Genomic DNA, 17326 nt, shown 5'->3' with positions numbered 1-17326 from the left:
GTGATTTGGCGAACTTACACTGCATGCAGGCCCAAGACCTCAATCCTGCACCCATTTTGAACAACCAATCATGCGGGTGAAATCCGTGACGAACATCCACAGCTAACAACCTTGGTCCCAAGGTAGTGGGCATAATTTTTTCTCTTATTAAATGGTCAGAACATGATCCAACGGTCTAGAGAATCAGGCTTAACAAACTTATAGATTCTGGCTAACAGTATATGGGCTCAATCTCTAGATAAAAGAGATATAAAGAGGACCCTCTGAGAAGGGAGGTAAGGAAGCTAAACTAGGAGAAGACCAGAGAAAGATACTTTATTCTCCATACTCTCTCTTTTTCTTTGCTCTACCATTTTCAAGCTCTGACTGACTTAAGCATCAGAGAGTCTCCCGTCAGAACATTTCCGATGAGCATAGACTTTTCTTATAGGTTCTCTCTGGCCATATGAGTTCTGAATGGCATCCAGCTCCAACAAATATGATATCAGGAAATTTACAGTTGTAATCCCACCAGAGAGCAAAATATCTTTAATTCAAACTTTCCATAGATAGTGGCAAAATTACTCAAACCACTCAGGACCTTACAACAAATTCATTTGACTAGGATCCATCCTCTGACGTGCTAAGACCGCAAACCTATTTATTCTTTGATTCAATTGGTTCAATGGGCCAGATCACTGGCCCCAAGGGGCCCACTATTAGTGGCCTGGCCCATCCATGGTCCTCCCGCCGGCTTGTTGGCCACTTGGTCAAGGTTTCAGGCCGTCCCATGCGGGATTACTGTGAGGCCCGCACCTTTTCTCTCTCTTACTTTGATTTTTTCCTCGTGAGTTTATTGAGCAAAGTTCACACGTACCCATATTGAAAAGATGAACCAAATAAGAAAATTCTAAAAGGTGGCGCAAGATCTACGGTATCATTTTGTGCAGCAAATATACTCCGGTACCATGGTTTAAAATAGTGATCATTACAAAATTCTAATGACCATTATAATTGTTCTTTAAGCGGTAGGGTTAATGTTAGCTTTATTTATAATATAACAGCCGCTACTTGATTTTGTTCTGTTATACTGATAATTTATAATAAAAATAGTGATCATTATTCACCATTTGAGGTGTTTATTGAATAATACATTTTAAGTTTAAATTTTATGCAATAGTCAACGTGGTGTTTCGTTTACATAATGATGTTATCGTTTTGGTTATTGACAACAACTCGTAGTCATGGTGACAAATTGACATTCATATTAAATATTTATTTCACATTAAAAATAAAATAAATATTTAATAAATGATAGCCATGATGTTCATTATAATAGTCATTAATAATTCTAAAGCAGCAATATGTCATAATGAGACTACTATATAATGTAACTGATTCTTTCTTCATATTTAAATATTCTTTATGACCGGATTTTTTAAATTAGAATGGTATAATCCATAATATTTTTATTGAAATCATGACATAGTTTGAAGAAAGAAGAAACAAATAAATAAGTTTAGGTTCCTTGAGACGAAAATTAAATAAAGAAATCCAAAAGTATCAAATCATTTATATTTTTATCTTTATTTTCAACAAGAAAACTGCAACCTAATATTTTTCTACATATTTTACCATTAAAAATCACATGATTATAAGCATTCCAAATTATTGGCTATTTTTTTGGATGCACGAAAGGTTGGAGCAAAAGCGGTGGCATGCATTGGTTTGAACTATAAAATATAGAGAAACGATAATAGGTTTTATTGTATTGAACCTTTAAAATTTTTACTAATGGATAATGCCCGTTCTTAGAGCAATAACTGGAAACTTTAAAACTAACCTAATCTAAAAGAAATATAAAATATTGTTAATTAAAAAGCCAAAGTGGACTATAAATATAGAGTATGATAGACGTTCGTAAGTGTCCTAAAAATTCACTTTGTAAAGTATTCATAAATGCTATTCAACTCTTATCCTTGCTAGTGTATACCACTTGGACTATTATTGCTATGTGCAGCAATTATATATCTTCTTTCTAGTACTTCATATTCCGAGTATTGTTACCACTTCTTTCATGTTCTAGATATTAGTAAGACATATATTACTATTCATTGTTGACAATAGCTCTTATTGGTTTGCCTCATTATTACGGAGGAAGTACAGATTTTGGCCTTATATTGATTGTTCAGTCAGACAACCATATCTTATTAGGTTCCAATGCCCCCCTCCTACATGGAGATGCCTTTTGGATTCAGTCGCTTTGACACGGCTCAAAAGGATAAAGTCGTACAAGGTGCCTCACGCCGCACAAAGTACATCCCGATGGTTCTAAAGTGATAATACCTTCACGTCAGGTTGGACCTGAGTTCCGATCTTATTATCCCGATTTGACCGACCTGCAATACTAGTGGCCCTTGCAGGTCTTTTCCAATATGCAGTGGTTTTCTGATTAAGGAGCCACTGTTGCGGAGGAGGTATGAATTTTAGTCTCATATCGATTGCTCAGTCAGACAATCATACCTTATTAAGCTTGGACACTCTTCTCCCATGTGGAAGTGCTTTTTGGGTTCGATCATTTTGGCATGACCCAAAAGCCAAAGCCACGAGGAATGCCTCACTCCGTATGAAATATGTTCCGATGGATCTTCAAAATGGACAATACCTTCGCATCAGATTGGATCCGCATTTCGATCTTATCACTTGACCGGCCTGCAGCACTCATGAATGCTAGTTTTATCACGCATGACAGTACATTCTGTTCATTATTTATATATTGTAGATAGTGGTAACCGTTGATCGGCCATTCTTCTTTTGGATTGTAGTAATTTTCTTTTTGGTGAGAGGATAATAGTAATTATTGGCTAGCTACTCTCAGCGAGTTTTGCTTCACTAGATGTCTTATCTTAATTAGACTGATAATCACTTCATATCAGATTCTAAGCACCGTACTTCTGATCAATAGTCACCCAAGCTCCTCCTAATCTAGGCCCATAATCTTCATCTCTTAATCAAATAATTGTATGTTAGGCTTATATTCCCATGATTAGCTTAGTATTCGGCCTTCCATCCAGCCCTTTGGCCTTATAGCAGCTTCTGCGCTCAATTGGTTAAGTTAGAACTCGGTGCTTGGCCTGTCCCTTGGCCGGTCCACCTGGTTCGACCGAGTCGCTCTCCCTTCTTCTTTCTCGTGCCTCTCTCTCGCTCTCTTCTTTCTCGCCATCGCTGTCGACGTTCTTAGTTTCATCTCGCTTATAAGTATCCTTTTGACCTGGAGAAAATCTTTACTAAATAAGGTAACAAAGCACCAAGAGAGAGCAATAGAGAGAGAGAGCGAGCGCGTCCGAAATTGAACCGTTCCCCTCCCATTCTTCTGTTCCCTGGTTATCTAGGGTTTCGATTTCCCGTTGTTTTCTACTTCTTTACTTCGATATTGTTCTTCTTCTTCGTCCCTTTTGCTTTTGCTATATAGGAATTGGGATTGCGATTGGATTTAGAATTGAGAATTGTATTTGGATTTGGTTTTGGGGATTTGAAGTTGGGTGGGGAGAGATGAAGTCCTCGCTGAGGAAGCTGCGGGGGTTCGCGCTCCACAGGCACGACTCCAAGGAGAAGAGGGAGCACCACGCCCGGGCGCACCAGGATGAGCTCCACGAGGCCTCCCAGGTTCTCTCTTCCTACCCGCGCCCCCCCCCCCAACCATTCCGTCTTCTCTTTGTCTCTCTTTCCGTTCCTCCCTCGTTCTAGAGTTCTGGCTTGAGTTTGAAACGATCTCGCTGTTCTGGGCGAAAAGGAGGGATCTTGGACGCAATTCCTCGATTTTAGATTGGAAAAGACGATTTGATTTCATAATAACCTTGGACTCGGTCATGCTGCTAAATCTCGTCACGTCATTTTGCGTTCTTTTCACCTTTTTCTGTCCTTGTCTCTCGTTGATTTACTGATAACTGGAGCTGCAGGCGAATGGCATGATCTAAATCTTTTCACCGACGCCTCCCCTGACCCGACTTATTTCACCGTAGGGAAGATGGCTTGGTAAAGCCAAGGTCGGGAAATGTAGTTTTGTGTCCATGTTGTTTCTTCTTATGGTCTCAGTTAATAAAAGCAGTGTTTGCCTCTGAAGGGATCATATCATGTAATATAAATTGTGATAATTTCTGTTTTGATTGAGGGTGCTATATGTCACCTGTATGCTTGTGATGTGTCCTCACATGGTTCAATTTTATGATTATTTACGTAAAAAAGGGCAACTTGCCAATGATGGCATGAAAAGGTTATATGCAAATTGTCTTATATCTTATGGATGCCTGTTGAATTGCCGGTGACACTACTTGAATCAAATCTGAGAGTAGAGGTTCATAAGCCTTTTACCACGGTTGGTTTGAGAGCATAATTTTAGCATATACAGGTTTGAGGCTAGATCTTATTTGAGGATGTTGTCAAGTAACCTTATATTTCACTTTGACCTAAACTCTCAAGATCTTGGAAGAAAAACAGTGACAACTCCATTAAGAGTAGACATGCTGTATATCTGTGTATGTATGCATGCATGAATACATGTATATATCCCACTGACCTTACTTATTTCCTACTATATTCCCTGAAAACTCCTTAGTTGGATTTAGCACATGGAAAGGAAAATACTGAAATACAAAAGGTCATAGCTGTTTGTCCATCCTATGCCCTTTTTTATTAACCGAGCATGACCGTGCATTTTGGCTTCAGAATCTTTTCAGCACTTATTTAAGCAATCCAGAAAAGTTTCTCATGCTATACCTGCTTGGTGTCTTGATTTCTATTCCTATCTCAATAAATTTTGCAAAAATTAAGTAGATATATACATCAGATAATCAAAAGATTTAATCAAAACGTGAATCACAACAATTCATATTTGCTCGTACATACATTGCACTAGTATCGAAGACACTGATCGGCTATTAGTAATAATATCTATATAGTTAATCAATTGAATGTGTTGTTAGTAACAAGTTTTATGTGGTTGTTAATTGACATTATGTGAATTAGTCATCGATAAATCTTTCATATCTTGCCTTGAAAATATGGTAATAGTAGAATAAAGTAAGCATTTTGTAACATGTTTCTCATGGTTGATAAATGGGTTATTTTGACCTGGTTCTGCCTGAAAAAGCTGATGCGTCAATAAAATAGATCTTAGAACCTGTCAAACCTGCTTTGTATGAAATGGATCAGGTTTGGATTCAAATTATTTAATTGGATTCAAGCATAGATTGTGTTTGGGTCATTGGCAAAACCAATTTGCTTGTAGCCCTTGTCAAAGCATTCTCAAGTTTCCTTAATTCTACAAGGTGAAGATGCATATTGGCCATCGAGTTGTAAGCAATTTTATGTGTTAATTCATTTGGCATACTCCTTTTCAACTTAGGATAATGCTCATGCTTAACATTCCATATCCTTAATTCTTGCAATTTCAATAGCTCCTTTGATATACTTATTTCTCAATGCATCCTTTCTTGTTTTACATCACATCCATTTTAACATTCTCGTTTTTGCTACACTCAAATTGTTTTCCTTATTCTTTTTATTGGCCAACATCTAGACCTATGCAACATTGTAGGCCTTAATGTTCTTTCTTGAAATTTCCTTTTAAATGTTTAGAGATATGGTAATAATTAAATTCAAGAATAAGGAAGCATAGAATTTTAAGCTAATGTCTCATCTAACTCTAGGCCATTAACTAATCCTAGGCTAGATAAAAATAGAATTTTAAGCTAGAGTCTCATCTAACTCTAGACTACTAACTAATCCTAGGCTATATCGAACCATTTGCAAGAGGCTTGCTAGTGGGGTATCATTATGATTGGAGCTCAAAAGACTTTAAAAGGCTCGAAATCACTTTAGGAGACTAGTTTGTTGCTGCAATAGTGGCAACAAGCACACAGTTTGAGATGTGATTATCATTTTCTAGATTTTAATTGAGAACAATTTAGTGAAACCTGGTTGCCCTACACTTTGAGATCAAATCTTCTCCTATGACTGTATACATTTGTGTGATTGGCTGCTAGGACATTTATTTGAGTAACTTAAAAAAGAGGACATAAAATATGCATCTCACTTTCTTGGAAGGCTCTTATGGTTTCCAAATTAATTTGATATTGCATAATCAGTTAGGAAAGCATAATATAATGAGATATGCAAATTATGTTGGGTAGATGGTCAAAGTGAATATCAATATTGAAAGTAGGGGTGCAAACGAGTCAAGTTATGAGCTACTCAATCTTGACTTGACTTGGTTGTTATCGAGCTTGAGTAGCTCAAATAGTTTTTCAAGTCTAGCTCAAGTAGCAAGATACTTCGCTTGAAGGCTTGCAAACATATTCGAGTATATATATATTTATAATAATATTATTTTTATTTATAATTTACACACACAGGTATGTATATTTGTCTGTCTGTCTATCTATCTATATATATATATATATATATATATTAATCATGAGTAGGTTAAGGCTCGAATTGGAACTCTAATTCGAGCTTAAGAATAGCTCGGTTGATATTCGAGTTGAGTTGAATCGAGTTGATCCCGAGTACTGCCTCTTTTTTTTTTTTTAATCAAGTCGAGCTTGGAATACTAAGGCTTGATTGATCTTGAGTTAGTTTCAAGGTTGAGTATTTTGAATTGAGTTGAACTCTAGCCTCTAGTTGTTCGACTTAGCTCGGCTCGATTTCACTCCTAATTAAACAAAGTTTGATGAAATTTGTGCATGCAAAGGAACCACCATATTGGCTCACTTTGTAATGCAATACTGACGGAAAAATGTTGATTTGCTTGCAATTATTAAAGATATTTTCTAAGTGGGTGCTTTATTTTTGCAGGACATGTTGGATATGAGGAGTTGTTATGATAGTTTACTTTCAGCTGCGGCTGCCGCTGCAAATAGTGCATTTGGTATATTGCTTAATGTTATATTTTATTTGTCTTAGTTGGATGAATTTAGGTGCTTTGTACTGTACTATATTTAGAGAGAAACTTATATAACTGGTTATAGTCAAGGTTTTAAATTTCGTGGGACAAAGGTATCCCGATTCTCCATAGAATGGGATGTCTGCAGTCCCATCCTGTTCCATCCGATAGTAGTCTGATCATATATCCCGATGGATATTCTCCATCTTTCTCCCCTTCTTCTTTCTTTCTTTCTTTTTTTTTTTTTTCTTTTTGTTCTTCTAACTTCTTTCTTTCTTTTCCTTTTTTTTCTTCTTTCTTCCTTTTTTTTTTTCATTTTTCTTCTTCATTCCTTTCTTTTTCTCCTTTTCTCCATCTTGCATTTGTTTCCTTCTTTCCTCATTCTTATTCTCTCCTTTCATGAATGGGTGTCAGAATCCTGAACTCGTCTTGGTCTTATTTTCTTACAAGAATGGGCCGGGACGCCCCTGTCCTGCTGGGACATAAAACCTTGGTTATAGTTATCTTATCTTTCCAGCCAAGTTATTTTGAAGAATTTATGTTATGCTTTAATTTTATCATACCATGTCATATTGTGGTTAACTGTATGTGGCTACTTCAAGCACCCATACGAAGTTTGGTGCCTTTATCTACAAATCTTTCAGGGGCAGAAGGCTGAAGCTTGCATTTTGCTTCCTTTAACCTTTGTCTGATCATATTCTGTTAATTCTGACTACCATACTTGCTGTAGCATCAGCCCATCTCTTTCCATGTATCAATGTCATACATTGGCAAAATTCAAAACCCTAGGTCAACCAATATCAGACAATTATTACCAAATGTTATATTTCAATTCAACATCGTGAGTTCTTGTAAATGTAACCATTAATCGTAAAACCTTCATCTATCTTCAAAAAAAAGCAATGATATGTATGTGTGTAGATAAAATTATTGTGTATGCATATTTTTTTTATTGTATGCATATTTATATATTTTTGACTTAGTTGTTCTTGAAGTTTTTGACATATGAAGTGCTGCAGCAGAAAGGTGGGCAAGCCAACCTGATTTATGCTTTTTTGCTAACTTTTGGTCAAATAACTTTTACTTTTTTTGTTCATGTTTGGGAAAATCTCCTAAACATGAAGTATAATTGGGTCATTGTTTTATTTTTTTAATCTGAACATGTTAGTTAAGGCTGGTTTGAGTTTTGAAATTAGTTTGCAAGAGCAGGCATGCAAGACAGTACCATTGGGCTTACATGACACACATGTATACCTTCATAGCTTGTACAAAACCTCCCTCCCATAAACTATTCACCTGCTGTCTGCACCCACTTTGAGCTAAGGACCATTGATTTCAAGGACTTGATGGCTAGGGCTCTAGTCCTTCTGATCCGATGTACTACCTGTTATTTTTGGAGAATTGTTCCACTCACATTTGCAAACCTGACCCTTAGTTACCTAATCTGGGAGTTAGTGGGGGTTCAAGAAGGCAGATCTCTATTGAAAAAAAAATTATAATAGGTTCTTAGGAGGAGGGTGTTGGATCTAGTTTTTGAAGAGATTTTGAAGTGAGTAGGCACCCTAACTAGAATTTTGGAGTTGTTGGTCATGTAGTGCTAGATCATTCTATGTTATAATAAGATCGAGATGATCCTTTAGGATATCATATTACATTTCCTTATTGGAATTATGCAGGGGATGCCTTGGGCTGACCTATGATTTTTGGATGCAGGGTTAGATTAAAAACATAAGTTACAAGTATAGAAAATTATAGAGTGAGTAGCTGGGAGAGATTGTAAGAGAGACAAATCTACTCACTTTGGGATGGTCCTGTCCTCTTGTCTTTTATATTTTAATCCTTCGCTTCAATAATGTCTTTGTTACTCCTTATTCTTTCTTATTTTATATTCTTTTCCTTTGTTATGATCTCTATTGTTATTTGTTTTCTCTCATGATATACACTAAAAATAACATTTGAGCCAAGTCTGATGTGATTTTTTTTGTCTAATCTGCTTAGTTCCTTTCCTTGTTGAAGTTTTAAACTACTTAGAAGCCTAACAGTTGATGACAAAGCCCACTAGCCCACCTACTTCTCTCTTATTCCTTTCTAATGCATTTAATATTGATAGCGGTGCACATTTTCTGAACTGTGTGCAATCACCATAAAAACTTGACCGTAAAGTTGTAAACCCTTTAAACCAAAAGACCCCTCCCAATCCAAGATTCTAGGTCCAGCTATCATCTGTCAGCCTTAGAAACCCAAGGGGAGCCCTCCATCCCCTACCTTGCTTGTAAACTTTGAAATACATCTGGATCCGTCGTGTGTTCCCATAACAGGACAACAAATTATTAAATTCATTTAAACAGGGTATGCTGAACTATCTTGAACTAGATGGTTCTAGACGTACTAAACCAAGTAGTTCGAGACGTATTGAACTGAACCGATCAAGAGTTGGGAGGGTTCAATCCCTTGATTCCCCTCCCTAAGCACCTCTGCCGGTCAACCCTCTATTCTCTCTTCCCCCTTTGCCATGATTGAAGCTTCAAAGCTCCATTGCATGCATTGGTTGCTTATCTCACTACTTTTCGATGTTGATTGATGCTGACTGATGTTGATTGATGTTGATTGATGCATTAGTTGCTTGTCCTTCTCTCCCTCTCTCCCCCTCCCTCGCTCTCTCCCTCTCTGTGTATGTGTGTGTTTGTCTTCCCTCTCCCCCGCCCTCTCCTTGGTTTGGTATGCCTCCATACAGTAAGGATATGCACTTGTACTGTACCAACGGATCACTGATCGATACATGCCCCAGTATCGGTCTGACAAATCTTATTTTATACCCCTAGTCCCTTCACTCCTTGGTTCACTGTCACATATATGACCATTCCCATTTTGTTCTGCATCATTGAGTTTCTTTGAAGGGTAGACTTTGAAACCACTTTTGCTCATTTAATTGTGATTTTATAGATTTGTTACAACTCAGGAAGGCCGTATTGGTGTCGATTGCTGTGTTGGTAGGGTATAGATACAGTACAAGTACGTACCATACTAGTTGCGTATAGGTTTGGTGCTTGGATTTTTGTTTCTTTTCAAATTGTGGTTCTTTGAATTATGATTTCAAGGCTATTAGCTTTCTCGTGTTATCTTGAGCAGACCTTGAGATTCATTAGTGAATGTTCATTCTAATATAATTGGAATTAATGAATACATATAATTGAAAATATATATACATCAAATTGATTTGAAGTATAGAATATGTATCAACATCTAATGTCTCTTGGAGCATCTATTTCACTTGTAGATGTTGGAATCCTATTTGTAGTCTGGGCTTGGGATCTAACTCCAACCCAAATAATGTGCCCACCCCTACATCCCATAATCTGAGCTTCTTGGATAGCTACCTTGATACTGATTGGAGGTTTGATATTGGGTGGCTATCTCATTTGAAAGAAGATCGAGGTAGTGAAATCTGACCCCTAATCTAGCTTAGGTTGTGGAAGGTAGTAGCCACTCAAGTATGACGTCTCAGATGAAGTATATCCATAGGGGTCATACCTTGGTCATGTGGAATAGGAACTAGTGTACAATTCAGATTCAAATACATCTAGGGATCCTATTTCGTATGCTAAATCATTTGCAGTGCTAGCACTATAACTTGAACCACTTTGAAAGGTCTGTCTTCTTTATGCAATTGTATCTTCTTAGGCATGGTTCGTCGAACCAGTCCGAATCGAGCAGTTCAGGGCATGATGAACTGTATCGGTGGCTAAATGGTGTAGTTCGGTCATTGGATTCAAAATGCTGGTAAAAATGAAGTAAGGAAGAAGGAAAGAGAGGAAGAGAGAGAAGAGGGGAGGGAAGGAGAGGAGAAGGCCGGTGGTGGTCTGCTAAGGCTGCCGATACTCCGGGTTTCATGGTTTTGCATGAGAGATTGAAGAGAGAGAGAGATAGAGAGGAGGAGAGGGGAGAGGCTACGGGGATTCCATCAGTGGGCCGTTGTGGCCATCGGGCGGTCCAAAACCCCTCTGTGGCGGTCGGGGGGGTTTGAGCTGCCTGACGGCCATCCGGTGGCCCTTTGGTGGCCTCCCCGTCGCCTTTTTCTCCCTCCTCTTCTCTCCATTCCCCCTCTCTCTATCTCTTTCTTCTCAGTTTCTCTCATAGAGGACTGCAGAGTCTGGGAGACCTCGTGGCCCTTCGATGGCCATCGTAGGTATCTCCGCTAGCCACCCATTCCTTTCCTCTCTCTACCTCTCTCCCCCTCTCTTTCTTTCTCTCTTTTCCTTCTCGATTCATCCTTTATTTCTGTGTCAATTCAGATTCAATATGGTCCGGTATGGGGGCATACCAACTTGTACCGTCGGCTAGTCAGCACGGGTCCGGTTTGGAGTCGGCGATACTTGTTCTCAGGTCTTCTGACATGCATTGTGGTCATGTCTTGCATGATATGGATGAATTGTGACTCATCGATGAATTGCCCAACACCATTGGGTTGCGCGTTATAGCTGCCATTGTCATTGTCACTTATATTGCGAGATGATTTAGGCAATCAATTATCTAAGCCTCAATATCTGAGCAAACAAGCCTCTCATCCACTCTCTTCAGCGGATTTGTAGTTCTTTTTCCTTTTCCTTTCTAGCCGATCTGATAAACTACTTTCTTTTCATGCATGCCCCTACTTTTTTTGGCTCTGCTTGGTGGGTTGATTGAGCCCACCAACTTGACTAGCCCCACCTCTCTGACTAAGTAGCATGATAACTTTTTATTGTATCTCTCTCTCAAATCTTCGGAAGGGTGTTTTAGACATCATTGTTTGCTCTACCACCTTGTATCGGACGATATGAGGCATACTGTACTGTGCTATACCATGCCATATCGATACAACCATACCATACTGAAGTGCATGCTGATACTATAATAGGATTTTATCAGTATTGAGAAATCTATATATTGTGTATATTGTTGCTTGATTACAGATAATACAATATATAGATGAGAGATTAACCATTCTAATGGTTCAAATCCCTATACTTACGAAAATAAATCAAAATAAATAATTATAAGATTACACAAGGAAAGAATTAGAAATTTAAAATTCAAAAAGAGATATTCTGGGAGAGAATATTAGAGATATTCAAGGAGAGAATATCGGCTCTATCCAACACTCCCTTCAAGCTGAAGAGTGGATGTTTTTCATTCCTAGCTTGTGAGTGATTTTTGAAATCGTGCTGTAGGCAGTCTCTTAGTTAGTATATTAGCTAGCTGATTACTTGAAGACACATAGAGAACTGTAATTAGATCATTCTCCAATTTTTTTTTATGAAATGCCTATCTATCTTAATGTGTTTAGTCCGATTATGCTGAGCTGGATTATGAGCAACACTAATGGCTGACTTGTTGTCACAATATAGCTTCATGGGTCCTCTTCCAATTCTGAGCTCACTCAGAATTATTTTCAGCCATAAGAGTTCATAAATTCCATATGCCATTGTTCTAATTTCTGCTTCTGCACTAGATCTAGCAACCACCGATTGTTTTTTACTTCTTCATGTTACTAGGTTACCGTCTAGGAACATACAATAACTTGTGGTAGATCTCCTATTAATCAATGACCTTGCAAAGTCTGTATCAGTATAAGCTTCCATTGTTAACTCACTGCCCTTCTTGAATAGAATTTCTCTTCTAAGTGTAGCTTTAAGATATTGAAGAATTTTATAAACTACATTTAGATGCTCTACTTTTAGATCATGGATAAACCGACTAACCAATCCAATCGCATAAGCAACATCTAGCCTCGTATGAGATAGGTAAATCAGTCTTCTCACAAGTCTTTGATATCTGCCTTTATCAACTGCTCCTTTTTTGCATAGCTTATGATTGGGTCAATTGGAATGCTCAATGCTTTACTCCCAAATTTTTCTGTTTCTTTAAGTAAATCAAGTACATATTTTCGTTGGGATATAGATGTCCCTTGTTTGAAGTAGGCCACTTCAATTCCAAGGAAGTATTTAAGCTTTTCGAGATCTTTTATTTCAAATTCTTGTTTCAATTGTCTTTTCAAGCATTCCCTTTCGACCAGATCATCTCCTGTTACAATAATGTCATCTATATAAACTAAAAGAGCAGTGAGCTTATCCACTTTCGAATATTTAGTAAATAAAGTGCGATCTCCTTGACCTTGCTTATATCCCATCCTTAACATTGCCTCTGTAAACCTTCGAAACCAAGCTCTCGGGGACCTCTTCAATCTATAAAGAGCCTTTCTTAAGTGACAAATCTTGTTCGGATCAAAATTTATGTCAAATACAGGTGGTGGCTCCATAAACACTTCCTTTTGCAAATCTCCATGTAGAATTGCATTCTTCATATCAAATTATTGCAAATCCCAATCAAAGTAGGCTGCTAATGACAACAAGATCCTTACTGTATTCATCTTTGCCATAGGAGCAAACATCTCTTGATAATCTACTTCATAAGTCTATGTGTAACCCTTTGCGACTAGCCTTGCCTTATACCTCTCCAATGTTCCATCAACTTTGTACTTTAGAGTATAAACCCATCTGCATCCCACTGCTTTCTTCCCTTTAGGTTGAGGAACCATTTCCCATGTCCCATTCTTCTCAAGTGCACTCAATTTTTCCTTCATGGTATTTATCCAATTCCTGTCATTTAATGCCTCATGTACAGTTTTTGGAATGTCAATAGAATCCAGGGAGGCAAGAAAACTTTTGTTTGTGAGGATAATCTATGGGAAGACACAAGCTGAGATATGGAATGTTAAGTATATTTTCTAGTCCCTTTTCTCAAGCCAATAAGTAAATTAAGATCATACAAATTAGAATTATTCATAGAGGAGGAAGAGTGAGAGGTTTTTGTGCCTTGTATCGGGTCGGATTCTTGAAGTTGCTTCTGGTCCAGAATGGGTTTCTCTTTTCTGGTGTAGACCTGTTTCGGGGATGGTCTGGAAGTTGGCATGGAGACAGGACCGATCTGTTGCTGATCTTGTTGAACCAGAATAGGTGATGGTTCAACTGGTGAAGATGGGATAATAGGAGATAAAAAGTCACAGGTTGAACAGATTCAGATGATGGCTGGACAGATTCGGATGGTGCAGATTGAACAGATTCAAATGAAGGCAGGACAGATTCAGATGGTGCAAAGTCAAGAAGAAACTGTCCCATACCCTCATCTTCTCTTTGCATAATTTTCTTCCCTAAAGATGAGGGTCTAAAGATAAAAAGAAGGGTTCTGCTTCATTAAATGACATCCATTGAGATGAATTTTTTTTTGATTTAGAGGTGATAACATTTGTAGTCTTTTTTTGCTTTTTAAATGGCCTATGAAAATACACTTAATTGCTTTAGGATCAAGTTTACTTCTGAATTGTTTGTGAATGTGGACAAACACTAAGTATCCGAACACCTGAGGTGGAAGATTACTTGTGACATGAATTTTTAGATAAAGTTCAGACAATTTTTGTATTGGACTCTTATTTCCTAAGGTGCGAGAAGGCATTTTATTTATGAGATGAGTGGATGTCAAAATAGCTTCTCCCCAAAATCTTTCAGGGACATGAGTTTGGAATAACAGAGAGTGAGTAACATTAAGTAGATATCCATTTTTGCATTCAGCTACCCCATTTTGTTGGGGCGTGTCCACACATGAGGATTCATTTAAGATTCTTTCTTATTGAAAAAAGTAGTGAGAGTTTGATCAAAGTATTTCTTAGCATTATCTATTTTAATTCTCTTTATTTCAACACCAAACTGAGTATTAATCATTTTGTAAAGTTTAAAAAGATGTTTGTCGCCTTTGATTTTTCTTTCATTAGAAACAACCAAGTTGTTTGGGTACAATCATCAATAAATGTCACAAACCATTTTGCCCCATTTATATTAGGAATTTTTGAAGGTCCCCAAACATCTGAATGAAGAAAATGGCTTAACAGACTTTATTGAACTTAAAGGAAAGGGCACTCTATGCTGGCAAGTTCACAAACATCGTAGCGAAGGTTTTCAACAGAATATTTTCAAACAATGGTGGAAACATAAGCTTCAGTAAACTAAAAAGAGGATGACCATGACGATAGTGCTGATGCCAAATTTCATATTTATTTGAAGTGATAAGATTATCGGTGAGGGCACTTGTGAATGAGATAGCATCTGTCGATTCTTTTTCACTATGATTTCTTCATGTCTTCTAGATAGTAGAGCCCATTCTTTTCTCTAGCAACTCTAATTGTCCTCCCCAGGGTTCGCCGTATCGGGCCGAACCGCCCGTACGGGGCGTACCGAGCTGGATCGGTGCTCAACGGTCCGGTTCGGACCTTTTTTTCGAGAAACAGCCCGAACCTGTACCGAATCGAGCGGTTCGGTCTGTTCGCTTCCATACCATCCAAAACTGGACGGTATGGTCTGGTTCCGGTTCGGTGTGAACCGAACCGTACCGACACCCCATGTGCCAAAAGTGACGAAGGGGGGAGGGGGGCCGGAGATCACATGCATAAAAAGCCTTACCTGCTTTGGAGTTCTCTGAGATGTCTCAGAGAACTCCCGAGGGTCCGAAGGTCTCAACGAAACCGTTGAGACCTCCGAAAAATTAAAAAAAAAAAAAATTCTATAAATTGCAGGAGTGGTTCGAGGAGAGGTTGATCTTTGGTCGAAGGTAGGATAATGTGTTATTTTCTTAGTAAATATTTTTTTTTAATTTTTGTTGTTAAAAATAGGATAAGAATGAGAAAAATGAAAATAAGAGAAAATCATGCCAAAATCTTGTGATTTTGGGATGATTTAATTATATGTGATAGATCTTTGGAAGATCTACACGATGACACCAAAATTATTAATTTTGTTAATTATATATTTTTTAAATATTTTTAAATATTTATTTATTTAAAAATAAAAAAAATTAAATTTTATGAAAAAAATCAGAGTTTGGGAATCATTTTAGAATGATTCAAACTACTTAAATCTAATTTCTATTTTTTTTAAATATTTGAAATTAAAAAAATATTTTTTAATTATTTAAATTTAAAAATTTAATTATAAAATAAAAAATATATAAAAATAGTGTTATATTTTAGTTAATTTAAAAATATTATTTGAAGCTTATAACATATTTATTTTGAATTTATAAGTTTTAAAATAATTATTAAAATTATTTTAAAATTATATATAATTATTTTAATTATCGTTAAACTATCGTTGTTTGTTATACTTGCATATATTTATAAGAAAAAAATTTAGAGCATGACGTTCGTTCACTTTATTAATCAGCTATTTTATAGTATATATTTATTTATATAAAAATTATTAAAAAAATAAAAAAATAAAAAATCAGTGTTAGTTTTGAAATTGAGAATAATGTTTAGAATGATTCAAAATAATTGAAATATTTGAATCTAACTTGAGATTTTTTTGAATTTTTTTTTGTAAATATTTAAATAGTAAAAAATATTATCAAATAAAAAATATATGTAATTAGTGTTATATTACAGGTAATTCGAAATAATTAGTATTTTTTATATCTGTAGAAATGAGTAAGAAGAAAGATCAAGAGCGTGACATCGATTGGGATCATGGCGAGATGCTCTCGGCTCGGCATCATTGGAGATGCAAATGGTGCAACACAGAGTTCAAGGGAGGAGGAGTGACTAGGTTGAAGCAGCATCTAACTGGTGGTTATTCTGATGTTCGATGTATCGGAAATATCCGCAAGAGATCCGACAATTGATGAAAAAGCACTTTGTTGATTCGAAAGCAGCGAAGGAAAGGGCAAAGCAGAAAAAGATCGAAGTAGACCGTCGAGCTGCAGAGCCACCTTCTTATCACTCTAGAGAGTCAGAAGAGGCTTCTGCTCCAGATGATGAGGGCACAGATTGAGGCTGCCATTCATGCGAGCTTGGCGGATCAGTACCAGCAGGAGATGGTCCGATACAGAGACCGATTCGGACCATCATGCTATGAATCAGGATTTAGATCAGCGACTGGTAGGGAGAATTCGAGTTCAGGAGGACCACCTCAGTCAGAGAGCCTGGTGATAGAGGGAGCAGACGCAGCATGTCTTCTTTGTTGAGAGCTTTTGGCAGTAGGAGGAGGTCCTTCAGAGATATTTCAGCAGGAGCCAGCATTCAGGATTTGGATCCACATGCTTTGTCCAGCAAGGATTCAAAGCAGCAGAGAATTGACAGTATGCTGAAAAAAGATAAGAAAAGATATGTGGCGAGCTATTGGATCATGGTTTCATTTCAGCCATATTCCAGCAAATGCAGTAGCCAATCCTTACTACCGATCTGCTATTTCAGCCATAGAGGCTGTCGGCAGGGTGTAGATCCTCCAGGACTTAAGGACATCTATAGTCAGCTTCTTGACAGCAATAAGGAGGATCTGCAGAGATGGATTGCTTCTTACAAAAATAAATGCCTACATACGG

At 37.3% G+C, this 17326-nt stretch overlaps 1 protein-coding gene across 4 annotated transcripts in view; it reads left to right on the top strand.

Moving 5' to 3' along the window:
* The first annotated feature begins 3135 nt into the window (after positions 1-3135).
* LOC105061404 (uncharacterized protein At2g33490) overlaps positions 3136-17326 on the top strand; it is a 73720-nt gene continuing 59529 nt past the window's right edge. Inside the window, exons 1-3 of one of the 4 annotated variants that reach the window (XM_073261563.1) lie at positions 3136-3645; positions 3939-4025; positions 6835-6907. In XM_073261563.1, the coding sequence (XP_073117664.1) occupies positions 6838-6907 (70 nt within the window). In that variant the 5' untranslated portion in view covers positions 3136-3645; positions 3939-4025; positions 6835-6837. The remainder of the gene's footprint in view (positions 3646-3938; positions 4026-6834; positions 6908-17326) is intronic. The other 3 variants (XM_073261561.1, XM_073261562.1, XM_073261566.1) reach the window with 3 other exon arrangements.

This window comes from Elaeis guineensis, chromosome 8 (genome assembly GCF_000442705.2).
Source record: "Elaeis guineensis isolate ETL-2024a chromosome 8, EG11, whole genome shotgun sequence".
Taxonomy (NCBI): Eukaryota; Viridiplantae; Streptophyta; class Magnoliopsida; order Arecales; family Arecaceae; genus Elaeis; species Elaeis guineensis.
Note: the sequence above shows the minus strand (reverse complement) of the source record. Positions and strands in the feature narration are given on the sequence as shown.